General features: G+C 44.5%; 1 protein-coding gene across 3 annotated transcripts in view; it reads left to right on the top strand.

The window, feature by feature from the left end:
- The first annotated feature begins 1,490 nt into the window (after positions 1–1,490).
- SVOP (SV2 related protein) overlaps positions 1,491–24,178 on the top strand; it is an 85,627-nt gene continuing 62,939 nt past the window's right edge. For 2 of the 3 annotated variants that reach the window (XR_004477815.2, XM_004281377.3), the window contains exons 1-2: positions 1,494–1,750; positions 22,262–22,422. Coding sequence is in view for 2 of the 3 variants with exons in the window: in XM_004281377.3 (XP_004281425.1) it covers positions 1,716–1,750; positions 22,262–22,422 (196 nt within the window). In the remaining variant the exon portion in view is untranslated. Of the gene's footprint in view, positions 1,751–22,261; positions 22,423–24,178 lie in introns of all 3 variants that reach the window. The other variant, XM_033408601.2, reaches the window with a different exon arrangement.

The raw sequence follows: 24,178 nt of genomic DNA, 5'->3' as shown, positions 1-24,178 counted from the left end.
GTTTTATCTAAGAGTTGTATAGTTTGAAATCTTGCACTTAAAAGTATTCAAAACCTTTTAAGCATCTCTATGTTGGATCTGGCTTTCGGTTTGTATGGAGTTGAGTAACCAACTGTCAAGGTTTGCTTGGAGCCCAGCACTTTCCAGGACATGGAACTTTCAGTGCTATAACTCAAGTCCTGAACAAACCAGGGTGAGTTGGATCCATTACCAATAGACCTCCAACTTGCCAACCCTGATATAAATTATTATCCCTACTCTCTAGGGCTTAAAATAGATACTGAATCTCCTCACTTGAATGAAAGATGTTTGTTTTCAGTTTACCAATCATTTATTGAGTGCTCAAAATGCAAAGCCCTGGGGTTGAGTGTAGCTAGGAATATAAAATTCCAATTTCAGTGTCCATAAATAAATTTTATTGTTCCAGGCCCTTGGGGTACATCAACAAACCTTTATGGAGCTTAAATGCTAAAGGGGGGGGAGACATTCTAGTGGAAGGGGGATTGGAGAGCCATTAAACAAGATGAAGAGGATTTTGAAGGCAGGGATTTGGTTTCATTAATCTTTGATTCCCCAGAACTGTAGAAATCACTCACTAATGCTTGTTGAATGAATGAATGAGTAGCTTTCTCCTACTCAACGTACATTTTTTTTTTTTTTTTTTGCGGTATGCGGGCCTCTCACTGTTGTGGCCTCTCCCGTTGCGGAGCACAGGCTCCGGACGCGCAGGCTCAGCGGCCATGGCTCACGGGCCCAGCCGCTCCGCGGCATGTGGGATCTTCCCGGACCAGGGCACGAACCTGTGACTCCTGTGACTCCTGCATCAGCAGGCGGACTCTCAACCACTGCGCCACCAGGGAAGCCCTCAACGTACATTTTTTTGTGTGTGATTCATTTCACAAGACCTCAGCTCTGTGGGACTTCCCTGGTGGTCCAGTGGGTAAGACTCTGTGCTTCCGATGCTGGGGGCCTGGATTCCATCCCTGGTCAGGGAAGTAGATCCCGCATGCATGCCGCAACTGAGTCTGCATGCCACAACTAAGAAGCCTGTATGCTGCAACTAAGACCCGGCGCAGCCAAAATAAATAAATATGTAAAATAAAATAAAAGACCTCAGCTCTGTGATGTCAATGTCACTTCTAACTTGTTCTCTGTCATATGCCCGGTGAGTCTTACAGTGCCTGGCACACAGTAGGTGCTCAATAAACAATGCTTCAATGCATGAGTACGTATACAATTTTTTCATTCTCTGCATTTGTTATAGCAGCCTGGGTTGCAAGAATATTATACCAGTAACAACCTTAATGAATCCCTACAAATAAACATTTAGAGAGGCTTCGTCAAGCAAAGAGTGCTCATTGGTACCTAGACAGCCATTTCACAGGCTGGTGTGCCCCACAGGCATCTCAGTAAAACACCACCAGCCACAGACAGCCTGTAAATTCCGCTAACCAGAAGGGCTCTCCCCGCCCCCTCTCCCCGCGCAGCTAGCCCTGCCCTTCACCTCCTCCTCTCCGCCCACTCTCGCCGCGGTCTCCTGGCGGCGGCGGCTTTGTCTCTTGGGCTGGCCCCTGGCGGCTCCCTCCCCGGAACAGCTGCCACCGAGGGAGGAAGCCGCGCGGTCCAGAGCCCTAGTGCTGAAGCCCCCGAGCCCTCGTCATCCACCACCACCATGTAAGGGCCATGAAAAGGGCTCGTCCTGGCGCAGCGCGGACATGGAGGAGGACTTATTCCAGCTAAGGCAGCTGCCGTGAGTATCCTGGGGGCGAGTGAGACGCAGACAGGTTTTCCTTTTTTAAAGGAAAACCTGCAGAGGGGCGTCTCAGCGTGGCTTCCTGAATTTAAAGGGAACTGTTTCAGAGGAGAGAATTAGGCCTGGAGGAGACAAGCCATTTTCCTACCCCATCAGCTCAGCATCTGTATCTCTGACTCAGTTCGATTTTTCAGATCCGTCGGAATCTTATGGGGACCTACCCATGTTATGTTTTCCCTTATAATGGCTCTCAATCCTAAAGGCATTTTGAGGTCTGTGTTTTAAGAAAGCGTTAGCTGCTGTTTTGAAATGCGGACTGAATTGATGAGTCCATGCAATGACATCGGTCCTTTCCAGTCCTTCTCCTATGCTGTGAAATTCCTAATTTTCCTGCAAGGTCTTTTAGAAGGGAATGATACTGATGTTGCAAACTGGTTTCTGAAAAGCAGGGATTCCTTCCTAGAGAGGAGGCTTCTGCAAAGTCTTGTTGTTTATGAAGTGTGTGAATGAGAGGGCTGTGCATCGTTGCTGAAACCTCTTGCCTTCTGAATGAACGGCTTTTGTAACAGCTAGCTAGAGTGAGACTCACTGTTGGCTCTCCTTGGGAACTCAGGAATACCCTGCTTAGAGGATTGGAATTTTTCAGGGATGCCAAATTTGCTCTGAAAATCTTGGGGGAATACAATCAAGCGTGGCAAGTATAGGGAGCTTGTAAAGGGGCTTCCAAATGTCTCCTACCACAAGCTGATGGTGATTTGTTAAGCAAATTCCAAGAGTATGAGATGGGGCATTAAAAAGAACATTAATGGGGGTTTTGTTTTAATTTTTAGAAGTACTAGCCATTTGGATGGTAAAACTAGACACCATTTGGAATTGTTGGAAAGGATACATTGTTGTTAGTATGTGTGTATTTTCTTGACTTAAATGTTTTTTTTCTGTCTAAGCCACTGAGGAATTCTCCCAAGTGACTTTTAGCATGACTGATACAGCTCTCTGAAGCTATAAGTACTGAAGGGTATTGTAGTGTCTGCTTCTCAATCAGTATAAAATTAATTTTCATTAATATTTTTAATTAATTAAATTTTTACTTTTAAGCTTTTATTAATTGATCCTCAAATAGCATATCTTATGTAACACAGCATTATTTCACAAATGCTAAAGGACACTCAGTTATAATATCCAAAGCTGATGTATGAATACATAAAAATGTACATATCTGAGTGCAGATATCTCAAGGAAAACATACCACGTTCATTGAAAATAAATATCATGTTTAATATTATCATATTATATATGATAATAATATTATATTATCTCTAAATAAAAAATAATTCAGAAACTAAAATATGAAATTTGGTACTCAGAATAAGAATACATATTGGAACTGCAGTTTTACTGGGATAAATTTTCAAATGCTGTCAGAGCATGTGAACTTTGCAAATTACTCAAAGATTCATGTATATTTAATCTAATATATAGACATGACACGAATGACAATTCCTTCCTTAATTTAAAAAAGTAAAATTAATAAGAATTTTTTACTTCAGCTTTAAATTAATTTAGTTTTTATACTAATATATAATATAATGTACTAATATAATATATAGATAGGGAAAATAAAGTTCAAAAAGAAGCACAAAAATAAAAGTAAGTCTTTCTCTTCCCAAACCCCAGTGTTAAGTTTCTTGATTATTTTTCTGATTTTTATACACATAAATACATATAATATCTATTAGAGAGGCCAAATTGTGTGCTGGTTAAGAGCACTGACTCTTGAGAAGACAGACTTGGCTTCAAATCCTGACTGTGCCACCTCCTGGCTGTGTGACTTCGAGCAAGTGACTTAATCTTTCTGAGACTCAGTTTCCTTAGCCATAAAATGGGAATCATAATAGTACTTGATTCAGAGGGTTATGGGGAAGATCAAATGAGATAATGTGTGCTAATGCCTGGCAGATACAAAGAAGTCACACATATTAACTATTATTATTATGACATCTGAAAGAGAATTTATAAAAACAAAATCTGTAGACTTCTTATGCTGGACTCCCCCAAAAATGTAATCTGCAAACCCCAAAGTACATTTGAATGATGTCAAAATTAGCCCTGAAATATGTTAACCTCCATTTATAAAAAAGAATAGAAGAAAAGGAGCAACCATGTGAATCTGAGTGGGTTACACATCACGACATAGGTGTGTTTTAAACCACACCCTATATATATTATTCACAGATTGCTGGCAACAGACTGCCTGAGAGCAATATGGATTTTTAAAAAATCAGAGTGCCTTGTAGAGGGCGGGCAAGAGTGGACCTTGGAACAGGCTCAGTCCCGCAGGAGGCCAAGTGTTAATAGATTACAAGCTGCTAAGTAGTTAACAGGGTCAGGGGAGGGGGAAGAGGGATGAGGGTGTCTAAGAAATAGTCCTTTCCTGTTGTTAGAGGCACCTTCACACAGCTCTAGGATGGGTCATTTGAGACCACAAACAACCTCTGCCTTTCACCTGCTGTCCACTCAGGCACAGCACCATGTACAGGAGATTCAGAAAGCTGAGATTTTATATCTAGTTCTGCCTTACTGTGAGATCTTATGCAAGTCAGATTTTCCTGGGTCTCTCCTTTCTAGGATGATTTCTTGAAAGCAAGTTATGCAGACTACATTGATTGATTGATTGATTGACTCATTCATTCATTCAGTGATTTTCCTGGGTACCATCCTAGGTCAAGGGATTCTACAACCAAATAAGATACATCGTCTTTGCCCTCAAGGAGCTCACAGTCTAGAGCTTCAATGTCCAATACAGTAGCCACTAGCCACATGTGGCTATTTAAATTTAGATTATGTAATTAGTATGTGAAATAATTTTCATATGTAATACACAATATAAAATTTGACTTATAAGTAAAGTAGGTGGTGTTTGAAAAATCCGTTCCTTAGTTGCCTTAGCCACATTTCAAGTGCTCAGTAGCTACATGTGGCCAGTGGCTGCTGTAGTTGCATTGTGACAGCATGGGTCCAAAACATTTCCGGAACTGCAGAAGGTTCTGTTGGACGGCACTGGTTCGATGGGAGAAGCGGATGTAGAACACACAATTGCACAATAATTATGAGAATTGTTTTAAGGGCTACAAAGGACAAGTGCATGATGCAACAAGAGTAGTTCTAGATAGCGGAGGGGAGAATCAGAGAAGGCTTCCTGGAGGAAGTGACCTTGGAGCTGAACCCCCAGACATGTGTAGGAGTCAGCCAGAAAAAGAGCTAGGATGGAGCATTTCAAATAGAGGGAATTGTGTGTGGGAAAAGCTCGCAATCAGGCCAGTGGAGCTTCACGAGCAAGTGGTGTGAGGGAAGGATGCAGAGGATGGCAGGGACCCGGCCACACAGGGCCCTGGAGTGAGGACAAGAAATTGGAACTTCATCCTGTGTTTGCTCAATCCACTCTCCCTCCTTTCTTACCAACCCCGTCTTTCAAGACTGAGCTTAAGTCCATCACCTCCATGAATCTCCTGACATCTCCTGGGCTTCAGCAGCAGCAGGGGTAAAAGTATGGACTCTTGAGTCAGGCAGATCTGGGTTCAAACCCTGGCTCTGCCACTTAGCATCTGGGTGGCCTTGGACTAACGACTTCATCTCCCCAAGGTTGGGTGCTCATCGGTAAAGTTGGGGTAATGGCGGTATCCGCATGGCAGGGCTGTTGTGAGAATGAGGGACGTCACCACTGGGAAGCTCCCAGTACAGTGGCTGGCTCTACGTAAGGGCTCAACCAGTGGTGCTGGTGTTTTTTGTCTTCCTGACTCTGGACTTGTTTCCCTTATCCTCCAGCTTATTCAGGTAGCAGAGTACCTAGAAGCCATGGTCTCCTTTTCAGAATACTAAGGAACGTCCTAATGCTAGCTCGTGGAAGCACATGTCCAAACTTGAACTCCTGATCTCTCCTGCACTCTGCTCCTCTTTCAGCCTCACCCATACCAGTTGATGTAACTCTGTCCATCCCATTTGGAGTCAATTTTGACCCCTCTTTCCCTCTCATATTTCACTTCAATCCATCGGGAGATTCTACTGGTCCTGCTTTGAGCTACATCTAAACTCCTACCACTTCTCTCCACCTCTACTGCTAGTCCTTGGTTCAAGCCTCCATCACCTCTCACCTGGGTTGATCCAGTGGTCATCTTTCTGGTCCTCCTGTTCCTGCCCTTGTCTCCCTACAGCCCATTCTCAACACAGCACCAGAGGGATTCTTTAAAAGTCAGGTCACATCCCTCCTCTGTTCAAAACCCTCCAGGGCTCTTCTCCTCTCCCACCCCCTCATGCAGCCATTCTGTCTCCTTGTTTTGCCTCAAACACACCATGTAGGCTTCTGCCCCAGGACCCACTGTTCTCTCTACCTAGAAAGCTCTTCTGCAGAGTATCTGCTTCACCTTTGTCAAGTCTCAAATGCCACCATCTCACCAAAGCCTACTCTGACCACCTCCTTAAAATTTGCAGCCCTCTCTCACAGCCGTTAGGATGGCAACTACCAAAAATAAATAAAAATAACAGGTGTTGGTGAGGATGTGGGGAAATTGGAATTCTTACACACTGACTGTTGGCGAGAGTCACAAATGGTGCAGCCTCCATGGAAAACAGTAGGGTGGTTCCTCAAAAAATTAAAAATAGAATTACCATATGACCCAGCAATTCCACTTCTGGGTATATACCCACAAAAGAATTGAAAGCAGAGTACTGAGGAGATATCTGTACAGCCAATGTCATAGCAGCATTATTTGCAATAGCCAAAAGGTGGAAGCAGCCCAAGTGTCCCTTCATGGATGAGTGGATAAACAAATGTGGTCTATCCATACAGTGGAATATTGTTTAGTCTGAAAAAGGAGGGAAATGCTGACATGTGCTACAACATGGATAAACCTTGAGGACATTATGCTAAGTGAAATAAGCCAGTCACAAAAAGACATATACTGTATGATTCCAATTATATGAGGTTCCCAAAGTAATCAAATTCATGGGGACATAAAGTCGACTGGCAGTTGCCAGAGGCTGGCGAAGTGGAGTAGGGGGATCTGCGTAGTGGGTACAGAGTTTCAGTTTTACAAGAGGAAAAGAGTTCTGTGGATGGACAGTGGTAATTGTTGTGCAACATTGTGAATAGAGTTAATACCACTGAACTGTACTCTTTAAAAACATGGTTAAAATGATAAATTTTATCTTATGTGTATTTTACCATAATTGAAAAAAACTGCAGCCCGTTTCCCCCATCTTCCAGACCGTGTTCAGCTTTTTCTTTTTTTATAGCACTTATCACCTACTAACGTACCATGTAATTTGCTTACTTATTGTTTAGTGTCTGTCTTTACTTACTAGTGTGAAAGCTTCACACACGGCGGGGGTCTAATGTATCCCAAGAAGGTGGGGCATTGCCTAGATTCCATCTGATACTGGAGTTCAGTATAGACCAGGCCAAAGGATTAAATAAAAACTGTATGAGGGCTTCCCTGGTGGCGCAGTGGTTGAGAGTCCGCCTGCCGATGCAGGCGACGCGGGTTCGTGCCCCGGTCCGGGAGGATCCCACATGCCGCGGAGCGGCTGGGCCCGTGAGCCATGGCCGCTGAGCCTGTGCGTCCGGAGCCTGTGCTCCGCAACGGGAGAGGCCACAACAGTGAGAGGCCCGCGTACCGCAAAAACAACAACAACAACAACAACAAAAACTGTATGAATGAAAAAATCAGAAAAATCTGTCCATCAGCTTAATCATTCTCCTTAACAGTGGGGGCCACCATTATTAAGTTTTAGCAGCTAAAGCACTGAGTCCCCATGGAAAGATCACACATAACCTTGTTTCATCCTATTTGCCGTTCTGCTTCCCCATCCCCTTCCATTAAATCAGGGAGGTTGAGAGAATGCAGTTTGACTTACTGATTACATGACTACGTTCTTGAAACTGTCCCAGGCAAGTTCTTTGTGCCCATAAGGATTCATTCTTGGTTCTAGGGAAGGAACTGGAAGCAGGTTTTGTTTCCTCTAAATGAGGAGACTGCTGCACAGAGACAGGACCAGAGTAGGCGGCTAAGGCACACGTGGGGCTTCATGTTGGCTCCCATCCCCCTGAGGCTCATCGGGGCAAAAGGAAAGGATTCCTGGCCAAGGAGGAGAGATGGGAGTTTCATTGTCACCCACCTCAGGCAAAAAGTAGGGAGTTATTGTAATAGCCTAGGAATCCTCAAGGTTAACCCACCACAGGCTTTTAAAAACTCAAGCTCCCTACAGCTCAGTAACAAAAAACCAAACAACCGAATCCAAAAATGGGCAGAAGACCTAAACAGACATTCCTCCAAAGAAGACATACAGATGGCCAATAGGCACATGAAAAGATGCTCAGCATTGCTAATTAGTAGAGAAATGCAAATCAAAACTACGATGAGGGGACTTCCCTGGCAGTCCAGTGGTTAAGACTCCGAGCTTCCAATACAGGGGGCATGGGTTCGATCCCTGGTCGGGGAACTAAGATCCCACATGCTAAGCAGCAAAATAAATAAATAAATGAAAATAAAGATAATACTAAGTTTCTTAAAGCAAAACAAAACAAAACAAAAAAACTACAGTGAGGTATTCACACGGTCAGAATGGCCATCATCAAAAAGTCTACAAATAACAAATGCTGGAGAGGGTGTGGAGAAAAGGGAACCCTCCTACATTGTTGGTAGGACTATACATTGGTGCAGCCACTCTGGAGAACAGTATGGAGGTTCCTTAAAAAACTAAAAATAGAGTTACCATATGATCCTGCAATCCCACTCCTGGGCGTATACACAGAGAAAACCATAATTCGAAAAGATACATGCACCCCAATGTTCATAGCAGCACTATTTACAATAGCCAAGACATGGAAATAACTTAAGTGTCCATCGATAGATGAATGGATAAAGAAGATGTGGTGTATATATACAAATTTGAATATTACTTGGGCATTAAAAAGGAATGAAATAATGCCATTTGCAGCAACGTGGATGGACCTAGAGATTATCATACTAAGCAAAGTAAGTCAGAAGGAGAAAGACAAATACCATATGATATCACTTAGATGTGGAATCTAAAATATGATAGAAATGAACTTATTTGCAAAACAAAAACAGACTCAGAGACATAGAAAACAAACTTACGGTTACCAAAGGGGAAAGGGAGTGGGGGAGAAATAAATTAGGAGTTTGGCATTAGCAGATACACACTACTGTATATGAAATAGATAAACAAGGTCCTACTGTATAGCACAGGGAACTATATTCAATGTCCTGTAATGAACCGTAATGGAAAAAATATGAAAAAGAATATGTGTATATATGTATAAGTGAATCACTTTGCTGTACACCAGAAACTAACACAACATTGTAAATCAACTATACTTCAATTAAAAAAAAAAAAAACAACTCTCAGGCTCAAAGCTGCTCACACCCCATCATTTCAAACACATGCCAGCCAGCTTCACCTCTAGGGAATATGTGTTTCAGTGACTTAAGTGGAACAGTCTGGAGGCCAAAGAAAGAAAATCTCCTTGCCAAGAGGCCATTGCTTAGGTGGTCTTAGGCCTTAGAGAGGGTTGTTCAAGGGCCTACTGACCCTGACAGTGGCTTTACAGCCCAGCCAAGCTCTTCTCTGGGCTGTCTAAAAGAATAACAGATCTGAATGTGAATCATTATGTGATCTTGGGCAATTCATTTAACTTCCCTGAGACATAAGAGGGTGCCTGGGCCACCTTCAAGGGCATTTTTGGCTTTTTAAGAAAATATTTATTTATTTGATTTTATTTTGGCTGCGCCTGGTCTTAGATGCAGCACACGGGATCTTCGTTGAGGCATGCGGACTTCTTAGTTGTGGCATGCATGCAGGATCTAGTTCCCCGACCAGGGATCAAACCCAGGCCCCCTGCATTGGGAGCGTGGAGTCTTACCCACTGGACCACCAGGGAAGTCTCCATTTTTGGCTTTAAAAGATTATGATCCTAAGCTCTCTAGATGGACGTGCCTGGTACCATCTGGCTTATGGTGATTATTCTGGTGTCATTATTAAGAGCATCTCTTTCTTAAACATGGGGTTTTTAACCTCAACGCTGTTCATTTTAGACCAGATGACACTTTGTCATGAGGGGCTGTCCTAGACATTATAGGCTGTTTAGCAGCATCCCTGGCCTCTACCCACAGGATGTCACAACCACCAACTGCCCCTCCAAGTTGTGACAATCAAAACTGTCTCCAGACATTGCCGGTGTCTCCTGGGAGACTGAATGGCTGCCCCGTTGAGAACCACTGCTTGTTGAATGAAGGAGTGGATAAATAAGTTGCAAAGACAAACTGCCTGGAAAGTTGTCCCCCAGGCTTTCAGTTCCCCCAGTTAGAAGTTACCCATCCCCCCACTGAGGCCACATCACAGAATGATTAAGTGTGTGGCCTCTCTGCTCAAGTAGAAAGTCAGATTTGAATTCTGACTTTCCTGCTGACTTGGAAGGTAACCTTGGGCAAGTTACTTTTCTTCTCCCGGCCTCAGTTTCATCATCTGTAAAGTGGGGATAGTAATAGCGTCCACCTCACAGGGCATGAGGCTCATAAAATACTTAGTGGAGCTCCCAGCACGTGGTGAGGGCTTAACAAATTTTAACTATTATTTATTTGTGTTCATTGCCTTTTGTCTAGAATATAAGCTATTGGTCCGTTATCCAGGGAACAAGCTCAAAGCTATTCAGGTCAATGGGGGGTGGCAGGAAAATACAAAAAAATAAAATCCACAGAGAACTATATTTTCCATTAATTATAGACTTATAGACATTCAGGAACGGAAAGGACCTTAAAAGTCATCACTCCAACCCCTTATACCTCATATTCTCAATTCCACGCAAGAGGGGATCCAAGTGGTGGCTTCTAAACATCTGTGGCCACCATCAACATCTTATTAAAATTCAGATTCATGGGCCCTGCTCTGCAGAGATGCAAAAGCTTTAAGTCTGGAGAATGGCCAGGAATCGGCATTGTAATTGGTTCCCTAGGGGGTACTCTTGGCCTCAGAGGAGCATCTGCTACTGGTTAAGATCATGGGTTCTGGAGCTACTCAGGCCAGGAACCTAGGATACTATATACACTCTAGGGGACTTGGACCAGAGCCTCAGTTTACTTGTCTATAAACTGGGGATATTAATAACCCTCCCTCCTAGGGTTGCTGAAGAGATTATATAAGATATACATATGCTAGGGACTTCCCTGGCGGTCCAGTGGTTATGACTCCATGCTTCCAATGGAGGTAGTGTGGGTTCCATCCCTGGTCGGGGAACTGAGGTCCCATATGCCATGCAGCGGCAGCCAAAAAATAAACAACAACAATGTGACTAAACCAGCCAAGATGACTAAATATAATGCCACAAAAACTCAAAAAAAAAAAAGATATATATGCTATCTATATATTTACTGTATATAATTATATATAGCATGTAGGCTTGCCCTTGGCATGCTGAGTGCTACGTATTAAACATCATTACTCCTGAGTCCATACACGTGGACACCTGCCTCTCCTAGACCTTTCATGAAGGGGAGCCCACTACCATCTAAAGCAGCCTTTTTCATCTCTGGACTTCTCTACCTGAGAAGCCTCCTTATATTTTGTTGAAATCTGTTTCCCTCTTTATATCCAGCAGTTCAAGCTCTATCCTCAGGGTCCAACGTGCACAAGCACCTTCTTCCACATGCCAGAAGTTCAAATATTGGAAGACAGAGGTTCAGCCCCTGAGAAGACTCTAACCAAATCAGGCAGATCAGCGAGTCCCCAGGTCTTATCCTGAAGGAGACAAAGCAAGTCCATTTGTCAGTGACCCTGGCAGTTTCTCTGCTCCAGGCCCACAGCATCTAACCCCATTTGTCAGTAGGTTTCAGATTCCAAAGAAGTCCCAGTGTGATGTAGCTGAGTACCTGGGATGGGGCTAAGGGGCTCTGGTCATCAGTTTTGTTTTGTTTTGTTTTGTTTTGTTTTGTTTTTTTGCGGTACGTGGGCCTCTCACTGTTGTGGCCTCTCCCGTTGCGGAGCACAGGCTCTGGACGCGCAGGCTCAGCGGCCATGGCTCACGGGCCCAGCCGCTCCGCGGCATGTGGGATCTTCCCGGACCGGGGCACGAACCCGCGTCCCCTGCATCGGCAGGCGGACTCTCAACCACTGCGCCACCAGGGAAGCCCTGGTCATCAGTTTTGTTGACTGAGTTCCCCAAACCTGAGGACACTTGTTCTAACTCGGCCGTTTGCTGTTTAGCTTTGCAGATGGGCCTCCCTGTGTGGCTGTTTTCCTCTACTGATTGGAAGAGTGGGGGGGTCAGGGTGGGGAGGTGAATAATAAAAGCTTCAGCACCCCACTGCCCACCCACCCTGCTGTACCCCCTGGTCCGAGCCACCATCACTTCTCACTCAGCTGACCACACAGTCTCCCTGCTTTCTCTCCCCATCTTTGTGTGTTAATCAGGCTTTTTATTTTCTATGTTCTGATGTTTTGACATCTTAGGGCCTCAAAGGTCCTGGAGGGCACTCCCCTCCCAGGGTTAATTAGTAAATAACTCACCTGCCAGTGTACTTTTCATGTGCAAACCAAGCAATCCAGACCCATTAATCCACCTGCCCTAATCACGCCACAGCCAAATCCCAGACAACTGGAGACAGTCCCTACGCTTAGAGCCTGGAGAAATTACTCAGACGAGCCAGTCCTCAGCCTGGTGACCCTGCGTCACCTTTTCCTTCCTATGGAAACCACAATAAAGACTCTTGCCCACATTTTCCCCTCACTCTTGCCTCGTTATTGACCCTGGTGCTTTCCCATTTGGCTTCCCAGGTGTGGTGTACCCCCTCTTCTTGGAATCTGTGAGTATAACAGAGTCTAATCTTTTCAAAGGCAGTTGTCTCCTGATCTGTTTGCCTTGCCACACCTAAATAATAATAAAACCTGTATTTTAGGGACTTCCCTGGCAGTGCAGTGGTTAAGACTGTGCCCTTCCAATGCAGGGGGCACGGATTCGATCACTGGTCAGGGAACTAAGATCCCACATACTGCGGGGCCAATAAATAAATAAAAGCGTGACACACAAAAACATTTTTTAAAACCTATATTTTAAAACAGTCTCCCCAATCTATTCCTCTTCTTGTAGAAAAATGTGCCTGAATGATCTTCCCTAAATCAACTCTGATCATCTTCCACTGTGTCACCCCTACTTGAAACCTTTCAGTGGCATCCCATTGGTCTTAGGATAGCAATGAAAAATCCTCCCTGTGGTCTCCAGAGCGCTCTATAATTCAGCCTGTTTCTCTGACCTCTACTCCTCAGTCCTACCTCTGGGTCTTTGCACTGGCTGTTCTCTCTCCTCCTCCCCTGTCTGTGTGGGACTCTCCTGGTTCTCAGACCTCAGGGAAGTCTAACCTGACTACTCTTCCCTCCGATCATTCTCTATCCTGACTACTCTTCCCTCCAATCATTCTCTATCCTGACTACTCTTCCCTCCAATCATTCTCTATCCTGACTACTCTTCCCTCCAATCATTCTCTATTCCCTGTCTGTTTCCCTCTCAAGATTCATTGATTTGCAGATGTATAATGATTTCTTGTTACTAGTACATGAACCGTCTTCCCAGCTAGGGCATCTACTTCCGGAGGGCAGGTGTATTTTATCTCCTATTGTATCCCAGCCTTCAGCCCATAGTCAGCACTTAATAAACTTATTAAAATACTGAAGAATGATGGGGCCAGGCTCATTGAGATATTCTGTTAACTCCTTTAGTCTCCATGGCAACCCCGTGAGATAGGAATTACCATTTCCCTTCTCCCAGCAGGAAACTGAGACCCAGAGAAGTAAAGTAACCTCATAGCTACTGAATGGGGTAGGCAGGAGATTCACACCCAAATCAGTCTGTCTGCAGAGTGGGGCTCTTCTTTCTATGACAATCCCCCTCTCTTCAGACATTAAATGCTACCCTGTAATAGTCACACTTAGGTACAAGCTTCCTTTTCAGTCTGATAGATTCACGAACTCAGGGGATAAGTATTCAGAAGCTGAGATGCAAAGAACTCAAGCCTTTACCCTAATCAAGTCTCAGACCCTAACTGAAGGTACGGAGGTGAATTACATCATGGTACAAGCGAGGTCTTTGGGTTGACAGCCATTTCCTCAAGCTCTTATCTTCTTTCAATAGCAAAATTATGTAAAACAAATGTTCCCTGCTATTTTGGTAAATGATATGCTATATATACACAACAAATGTCAAGAAATTAGCCAGCTTGTTTTGAAGCCCTCCTATATTTAACATATGCCACTGCTATTTTCTTTTTCTGTCTTATTACTTTTTTTTTCCCCTTGGGAAATCTTGGCTCCTGTAGCTGATAACTGCTTTCAGGAACCCAGCCGATTCAAAATGTAGTCTGGCTTTTGGACTATAATTTCATGTCAGAGGTCTCTCTTTACATTCGTCTTAAAACAAGTTGTAATAAATAAAGGGCCCTGGCTTCTAGTGAATTGCCAGAGAAGGAACGTGAACACATCCTGGTTTAAAACTCCAGGGAGCTAAGCCATTTTCTCAAAGTCGAATTTCACAAAGGTCAGTGTACTCCACGCTCAAGGCAGAAAGGTGACTTGAACCAAGCTGGGTTGGAGGAAAGCCAATATTGACACCATGCCCCTCAGTTTCCCGTTCATCAATCTCAGTTAATCTTCACGGCCGTCCTGCAAGCCTGTCCTCATCCCATTTCACAGCCGAACGAGTCTGTAACATGCTTAGCTGATGTTAGAAGACCAACAAGAGCGCTGTGAATAGTCGCTATTGCGATTTATATTGATTATTTAACTAATAGATGTGCAGGTTAAAAAATTTACATATTGCAGCGGGATCCAAAATGAAAAGTTAAAAAAAAAAATTTCTTTTCCTTAAAACTCCCCATTCCCATCCAATCCTCCTTCCCAGAAGCAACCAGTCTTAGGCTTCTTAAGTATCCTTCCAGAATGTTCGACTGTAGAAGCAAAAATGTTCTTGAGCCCACTTGAACATGCACACAGATTCACTAGGGACCTGGTTAAAATGCAGATGCTGATTCAGTAGATCTGGGTCAGGGCCTGAGACTGAGCATTTCTACCACGTCCCTAGGGGAGGCTGGGGCCTCTGGTTCGAGACCACACTTAAGTCTTAGTACCGAGGACCTAGATCACGGGACCACAGTCTAGCACATTTCATAAGGAGCCCCAGCGGGAATTCCCTGGTGGTCCAGTGATCAGGACTCAGCACTCTCACTGCCGGAAGCCCAGGTTTGATACCCGGCTGAGGAACTAAGATCCCGCAAGCTGCATGGTGCAGCCCCCCAAAAAAAAAAAAATGAGCCCCAGCAATCTTTTCCTGTTGGTTCTTGCAACCAACGTGTGTGTGTGTTTAGTGTGTGTGTGTTTATTGTGTTAAAATATACATAATAAAATTTACCATTTCAACAATTTAACTTGTACAGTTAGCGGTATGAATTACGTTCACAATGTTGTGTTACCTTTCCCGCCATCCATCTCCAGAATTTTCTTATCTTTTGCAACTGAAACTCTGTACCCATTAACCGCTAACTCCCCATTCCCCTCCGCACCACCCCCCATCACCTGGTGACCACTGTTGTACTTTCTCTCTCTGTGAATTTGACTATTCTAGGCCCTCTCAGATAGGTGGACTCGTACAATAATTGTCCTTTCGTGTTGGGCTTATTTCACTTAGCACTATGTCTTCAAAGTACACCCATGTTGTAGCACGGGTCAGAATTTCCATCCTTTTTAAGACTGAATAATATTCCATTGTATGGATAGACCACACTTTGTTTCTCCATTCATCCACTGATGACCACTTAAGTTGTTTCCACCTTCGGCTAATGTGGTACAGATCAATATAAATTTTTTTTTTTTTAACATTTTCTTTAGTGGATGTGCCATCGTCTATCTAATTACTCCTTTCCTGAAGATTGTTTCCGGTTTGGTATCACCGCAGCAAAGCTGCAAGGAGTGTGCTAGCACCAGATGAGACTACAGCAGAGTGGCTGGGAGCAGGGACACTGAAATCCAATGGCTTTGCCAAAGCCTAGACTCTTACTGTGTGACCTTGGGCGAGCTCCCAGCCCCTCTGTGCTTGAGTGTCCTCATCTGTGAAAAGGGGACAATGAAAGTGGGAATAATAAGATAATCGATGCACAGTGCAAACACTAGACTTGACACGCGCAAGCCAGCAATCCATATCTGCTGTTATTTGTAGGGTAAATCGTTGCCTACTGTGCCCGTCCCCACAATGAACTGCCTGCAGAACACATTCTGGGTGGGAGCTCAAAGCACTGAAAAATTTGAAAGATAATGCAGATTACCTTCCCAAAAGGTTGCAGTGGTCGCTATTAGTCACAGAAGGAAGCACAGAGCCTTGGACGGTCCTGGAGGAGAGGATGTGATGAGAGGGAGAGTGTCAGGCCACATAGCCATCTCCTTCTGTGACGTTACCTGCAGAGTCAGGGGCGAGCCATGCGCCTTCCCCTCACCCCTGAAAAGGCATTGATAATGCCCATAAATGTTCATTTCCTTACTGCGCTTAATAATTCTCTACATTTCTATCTTCTACAAATACCTTGGGGGACTGTTTATGTTTTTGATTTGGGAGGTTGCTTCCTGGGGACAGGGTGTCCTACTCCTTTGTTGTTCCCTCCCTGGAACCCACTTCGCACCACCCCTTGGTGGCTTGCAGAGTTGAAATGTCACCCCCTGCCCCCGTTAGCCTCTCACTGCATCAGGTTCGTTTTATTTGCAGCTTTTCTCACAATGTGCAGGAATATCTATGTAGTAATATATACATCCATGTGTATTATATTTAAATACATATTTATTTATATTTACAAATATATTTAGAAACATTAATTTATATATTGATCTATAAATGTATAATGTATAAATATTATATATAAATTTATAACTATATACAAATAAATATTTATATACGTATGTAATTATTTACATATAAAAATTACAAAATACATGTGGATATATACATAAAATTTTTTATTGAGGTATCGTTGATTTACAATATTATGTTGGTTTCAGGTGTACAACATAGTGATTCACAACTTTTAAAGGTTAGACTCCATTTATATTATTATAAAATATTGGCTGTATTCCCTGTGCTGTATAATATATCCTTGTTGCTTATCTATTTTATACATAGTAGTTTATATCTCAATCCCATACCCCTGTCCTGTCCCTACCCCCTTCCCTCTCCCCACTGGTAACCACTTGTTTGTTCTCTATATCCACAGGTCTGTTTCTTTTTTGTTACATTCACTAGTTTGTTTCATCTTTTAGATTCCACATATAAGTGATAACATACAGTATTTGTCTTTCTCTGTCAGACTTATTTCACTAAGAAGTAACAATATCCATGCAGTGCTAAGGGTTGAGGGTTTGGGGCTTTCGGGGGGAGGGGGAATGGCAAAATACACATAAGATAAAATTTACCATTTTAACCATTTTTAAGAGGACAGTTCTGTGGCATTAAGTGCTTCACATTGTTGTGCAAACATCACTACCATCCATCTCCGGAAAGTTTTCACCTTCCCAAACTGAAACTGTACCTATTAAACACTAAGTCCCCATTCCTTCCTCTTCCAACCCCTGAAACCACCATTCTACTTTCTGTCTCTGAATTTGACTCCTCTAAGTATCTTATATAAGTGGAATCATGCAGTATTTGTCTTTTGGGGACTGGCGTATTTCACTTATTAGCATGTCTTCAAGGTTCATCCATATTATAGCATGTGTCAGAATTTCCTTCCTTTTTTTGTTCCTGTTTTTTGTTTGTTTTTTGGCTGTGCAGCTTGTGGGATCTCAGTTCCCTCACCAGGGATTGAACCTGGGCCCTTGACCGTGAAAGCACGGAGACCTAACCACTGGACCACCAGGGAATTCCCCTTTCCCTTCCTTTTTTTGAAACTGAATAATATTCCATTTCATGTATAGACTGTATTTCGCTTGTCCACTCATCCACTGATGGACACCTGGGTTGTTTTCACCTTTGGGCTGTCGTGAATAGTGCTGCTGGGAACATGGACGTACATTCACAGTGTCGTACAACCTTCACCTCTATCTAATTCCGGAACATTTTCATCACCGCAAAAGGAAATTCTGTACCCATTAGGCAGTCACTCCCCATCCCTCTTTCCCCAGCCCCTGGCAACCACGGATCAGTTTTCTGTCTCTGTGAAGTCGCTTCACATAAATGGAATCATACATGTGTGACTCTCTGTGTCCGGCTTCTTTCACTCAGCATCGTGTTTCAAGGTTCCTCTGTGTTGTAGCTTGTGACAGCGATTTGAGGACTTTTTACAGTAGTTATGCTGGAGGCTGCTCACAGAAGCTCTAGTGAGCAGATTGTGCAGTATTCAGAACATCTCAGAGCCTGTTATTTAACCACTGAGAGCTTAAAATTGGTCACAGTGGGAGTATTTACCCCACAGATATTGGCAAATGTTACACATCAGTATGGTTTGGGGGCTTTGAGACTCAGTTTGTAGGCACTGGCTTCAGAGCATCCCCATAATCCCCATCAGCATCCCTCCAGAGCTACCCCCAAATAAATTATGGGGTGGCCAGAAACTTCGTTCGGATTCCCCATGTTCTGCAAAGAACCCGAACGAACGTTTTGGCCAACACAATACATACTGTGAATAAAATGCTGCTCTTGCTGTAAAAGTGTTGCTTAAATGAAGCCCCAGATTCCAACTTCATGCCGGATAGCTAAGCCTAAGGCAGTCTGTCTCCTGGCCTTTGCTCCCAGGTGACACCTGCCTTCCAGCTGCAAAGGAAGCCCCAGCTCTGGACTGCAGGGACGTTTGTCTGAGTCCCGTGCCACGGGGGTTCTGGGCCTCTCGGGTGAGGAGCGTAAGCTGCAGGCACCCAGCTCAGCCAACAGAGTAGGAGCCTCCGCCCCTCAGCACTCGGGGTGGGGAAGGTGGGGTGGGCAGAATTGTTTGCCTGCCTCTAAGGCGCCAATTCGGTCGCTGGATCAGCCAGAGCAGCACCACCTGGGAACGTGCTGGAAATGCAAAATCTCAGTCTCCAACCGCGACTTTCTGAGTCACACCCTCTTGGAGTGGGGCCCCGACTTCTGTGTTGTGACCAGCCCCGCAGGGATTTCGAAGTTCTATCCAGCTCAAGAGCCCCTGCACAAATGTGACAACCTGAAGAGCTGTCAGCCAGGCTGGAATCGAGCTGTGCCTTTCTGTTCCTGCGCCAGGTCACGTCGTTATCCACTCTCTGGCAAGCCCACCCACACAGGGCAGCTGGGTTCGGGCTTCACATTCATTCCCCAGACACAGGTGAATGCTCGCGAGAGGCGCTGATGCTTAGTGATTAGGACCCAGGGCTCTAATACCAAAGACATCCAGGCTGAAGCCTCAGTTCTTTCAAGCTGTGTGACCTCAGGCAAGTGTCTTAACCTCTCTGAGCATTTGTTTTCTCATCTGTACAATGGGGATAATAACATTAACTCATTCGTAGGTTGATCATCAGGGTAACTCACAGGAGATAATGTAAAAGGCATAGCTCTTAGCATTTAGTAAGTGCTCAATAAATAGCTGTATGGTTGGAGGGCTATTATTTGTAGCAGATACCCTTGGTGCCTGTCCAGATTCCCTTTACCAGATTGATCATCCCCCAGCTGCTGCCAATCATGGGTGCTCACAGCTCACAGCTGCAGTCACCTCTGGAGGGTGTCCCTTGACTAAGGGGAGCCACTTCACCTGGGGATACCTGGGAAGTTATGCCTTCCATCCCTGGGGTGGCATGACCAGTGATTGACTGATTCGAGCCAAGCCCCCAGACCTCTGGGTGGGACAATCTCCATGGTACAATTCACACTCCAGAGCTCCCTGTGGATCACATTTCATACAATGGAACATTATCCAGCCTTTAAAAAGGATGGAAATTCTGACACATGTAACAACATGAATGAACCTTGAAGATGTTAAGTGAAATAAGCCAATCATGAAAAGACAACTACTGTGTGATTCCATTTATGTGGGGTCCCTAGAGCAGTCAAATTCATAGAGGCAAAAAGTAGAATCGTTCTTGCCAGGGGCTGGTGGGGAAAGGGGATTGGAAGTTAGTGTTTAGTGGGTACGGAGTGTCAGTTTGGGAAGATAAAAAAAAGTTCTGGAAATGGACAGTGGTGATGGTTGCACGATATGTAAATGTATTTAATGCCACAGAACTCTACACTTAAACAGGGTTACAATGTTGAATTTAATGTTATGTGTATTTTACCACAGGTGAAAAAAAGAGAATCCCATTTTAGGCTCTGCTTCTAAGGAATTCGACCTATGACAAAACTGTTACACCTAATTTATAGCAAGGTAAACTGAGGCTCAGAGTGACTATAGGTATATCTTATGCTGTGGGGATGGTAATGGTCACCACGTCTCAGGGTTATTGTGAGGGTGAAGTCCAATAACGATGCCTGTAAAGAGCACTGATCAAGGAAGAGTATTAACGATGAAAATGTGAGAGAGAGAGACTGGAAAAGAGACATGGTGGCTTCAACTGAATTATGGTCAAATGTTGGCAATTTCATGTGGTTCAACCTACTAGTAGTGTCTAGTCTTTAAGCTGGACAGCAGAATCAAAGACATTTCTCTCATCGTTATCTATTCAATCTTATATTCTTTAAATATTTCAAAATAAAAGATTTTGGATGGGGGGAATGGAGTAAATGGGGAGTAATGGAAGGGTTTGAATGGTATCCTGTCTTTGGCCAGAAACGCAAGGTTTTGATCAGACAGACCTGGGGGTGAACCCTGGCTCCATGCCTTTTTAGCTCTGTGACCAGGGGTAAGTCCTGTGACTTCTGGGGCCTCAGTTTCCTTATCTGTAAAATGGTGATAATAATACCAACCTAATAGAGCTGTCGTGCAGAGCGAGTGCATGGAAAGCAACACCTAGAACGAGGCACAGGTGCTGCTAGACGGTGGTGGGCGTGGTGGAGAGTGCAGTGGTGGTAGTGGATGGGATGGAGTGTTTGCTCCAAGCTTCAATCCCAGCCGATCCGCCTGCAAACCCTGTGCTCTACGCTCTGCCGCGTATTTCCAACACAAGATGAGATTAACAGCTGGAGCTTGCCCAGCCCAGCCTTGCCATCAAATGGAGTTTCAGGTATTTACAAAACTGCCGTGATTTCATCTGTCTTTTCTCCAAATTCACAAGCAGGGAATGTTCCCCAGCCTTCTGGAATCTGAAGATTTACCCTTTCTATGCCAGAGTACCAGTTATTCTTGGTGAAATGTATGGAATAATGCAATAATTAATTGATGATGATGTTGATAGCAATACTTTTTACTTAGAAATGTCTCCATTTTTACCTTTTAAAAACGTTGCCCAGATTTGCCCTCCAGTCCCTCATCAGCCCTCTGCCCTTCATGCCCATGTCATCGCAGACTCCGTTTTTCAAAGCTCTGGGAGAAATGGGCATTACTCATTCCATATGACTCTCTCCTGGGAGGGTAGGGACTCATCTCTCCTGTTACTGCCGTCACCCTGAAACTCACCACAGGGCTGGCAGAGAGCAGGAGTTTTGTGTTTGGGGGTGAGGAAGTTGGAGGAGACATGTATTTTTGCCTCTGAGTCCCAGATTAAGAAGTTGCTGCTCAGAAAAGTCAAGGCGTTTCCCAGAGTCACAAGAAGCAGCACAGTGTGAAGGAATGTATTGTGTTGAGAGTGGAGTCCATGGGGTCTCAAACTCAAATGCCTACAGAGCCAGACAAAGGGGCAAAGTGCCAAGTGAGTGGAACACAGAGCAAGTATAAAGATAAGTGGCAAGAGACTGTCAGGGCTGGAGGTTATTTGGAGAGGACAAGACTGTGGTCACCTGTGCATCGTGTGTCCCATCTACAGGGGATACACTGCCCTGGTCTAGCCACGTTGGTCCCTTATTAGAATGTGTGCCCCAGGTGGCCAGATATTCTACTTTGAAAGAGATGTCGGGAATCTGGATTTTTATGTGAATTCTCCTAATTTTAAAACATTGGCATCCACTTTAAATTAGAAAAAAAAATACTGTATGGGCAACTTTTGGTGGGCATAATGTTACCCTTAGGTGACCAAATTGTTACGTCCATTAGATACAGATAGAGGAACGTAAATTCTGAAACACATGTACTTCCAACCAGTTTTTAGGTCTAACGCAAGGATATCCTCATTCACATAACTTACCATGTGAACAGGGCTCCCCCTGGAGTTGTGCAGTGCCCAACCCATCCAACTGTACTAGGCAGCCCTTAAAGTTGTCACCCTCCCCACAGTCCAACTCAACAGAAATGCCCACCCCCACCTCTCCTCCACCCATTCAACTCTCTAGACCATGAGAGAAAGCTTGTCACCTGTCTTGGACACAACAGCTATACTGCAAGGCCGTTGAGGAGGAGTTCTAGCCATCATGACCAGATTTGCTCTGTCCTCTAGGGTGGTGAAATTCCGTCGCACAGGCGAGAGTGCAAGGTCAGAGGACGACACGGCTTCGGGAGAGCATGAGGTCCAGATTGAAGGGGTCCGTGCAGGCCTAGAGGCCGTCGAGCTGGATGATGGGGCAGCTGTGCCTAAGGAGTTTGCCAATCCCACTGACGGTGAGGGGACCCTGAATTTGGGGCATCGGCCCAGGCCACAGTCAGGGGCTCTGAGGTACCAGGGTTGCCTCTCCAGGTGGTATGCTCAGAGGGATCTTGTGAAGGGGCAGGTAGGAGGGCCTGGAGGCCAGGGGTGACACTGGAAGTGTGGGGCTGGACCTACATGGCTTTCTTCAGCAGGCAAGGTTATATCATAATCCCTGACAGTCAACAACATTGACTAACACTTCGCTGAGGATGGCAGCCACAATGATGATGATGATGATGGTGATAGAGATGATAGTGATGATGAGGATGAGATGGAGATGGTGATGGTGATGATGATGGTGATAGAGATGATAATGATGATGATGATGAGATGGTGATGATGATGGTGATGGTGATGATGATGATGATGCTAGAGATGATGATGGTGATGATGATAATGTAATGATGATGGTGGCAATGGTGATTGTGAAGATGACAGTAGTGATTAGAGCAGCAGACACAGGCTGAGGATTTACTCTGTGCCAGGCACTGTTCTAAGCACTTTACACATCTTACCCCTTTAATCTTCACAACAGTTCCCATTGGAAGTATTACGATTATCTTTCCCATTTTCCAGGAGAGGACACGGAAGTACAGAAGGCTCAGTGTCTTGCCCAGGGTCACAAAGCTAGAACTTAGCCAAGCTGGATTTACACCCAGGAAATCTGGCCTCAGAGACCACATTCCTACCCATGACCCTGTGCTCCCTCTGAATACAGATGGTCAAACAAGAGACTTGAAGCCGTGCTAGGGGACCTGGTCTCCCCTCACCACCTGACGGTGCTGATGGATGAAAACATTCTATGCATTCCTGAAAGCAATTCCCAACGAGAGAGGATTAATGGCTTGAGCCCAAGGCCTGTTGTTGGCAGATCTAAGGAGGCAATGACTGGGGAGGAAGGGGAGGCAGAGGTTAGAAGCAGTGGCTTCAGGCTCAGGCTGATCTGGGCTCAGTTCCCAGATCTCAGTGTGCCAGCTACGATAACAGTGGGCAAGTTCGTGTCCTCCTCTGTAAAATGGGGCTAAGACTGAGCCTTAACTAGTAGTTGTGACAGGGAGTAAATGAGATAGTGTACATCAAGCTCTTAGGGCAGTGCCTGGCCCACAGGGAGCACTCCATAAAGACACCATTATATTATTACTATTACTGTTCTTATTATTGATGATGTGATAGAACTCACTCTGCTTTCTCCTCAGTATATTTACTGAAGGAAACCAGACCCTGCTGGGGTGATAAACACCAGCTCATACTTCTAGAGAAAATTATGATTGCTATAAGGGGCCCATGATTGAAATTCTAATAAGATGACAACTCCCAGCAGAGGCTGATGAGATCCTCAGAGGCCCTACAGGAAGGCCACCCAGCATGCTCCTTTAGTATTTTTATTTTTTAGTTAACTTTTTATTTTGGACTTTTTTTTTTTTTTTTGGCCTTGCTGTGCAGCATGCGAACCTTGGTTCCCCGACCAGGGATTGAACCTGTGCCCCCTGCATTGGGAGCGCAGAGTCTTAACCACTGGACTGTCAGGGAAGTCCCTGGATTATTTTAAATTTACAGAAAATTTGCAAAGATAGCACAGAGAGTTCTCGTATACTCTTTTTGTCTTTCTCAAAATCTTTTGTGTGTGTTTGTTAGTTTTTCATATACCCTTCATGCAGCTTCCCCTAAAGTTAACATCTTACTTAACCATGGCACACTTGTCAAAACTAAGAAATTAACACCGGTGCA

This window comes from Orcinus orca, chromosome 15 (assembly GCF_937001465.1).
Source record: "Orcinus orca chromosome 15, mOrcOrc1.1, whole genome shotgun sequence".
Taxonomy (NCBI): domain Eukaryota; kingdom Metazoa; phylum Chordata; class Mammalia; order Artiodactyla; family Delphinidae; genus Orcinus; species Orcinus orca.
This window is presented reverse-complemented; position numbering and strand designations above follow the sequence as displayed.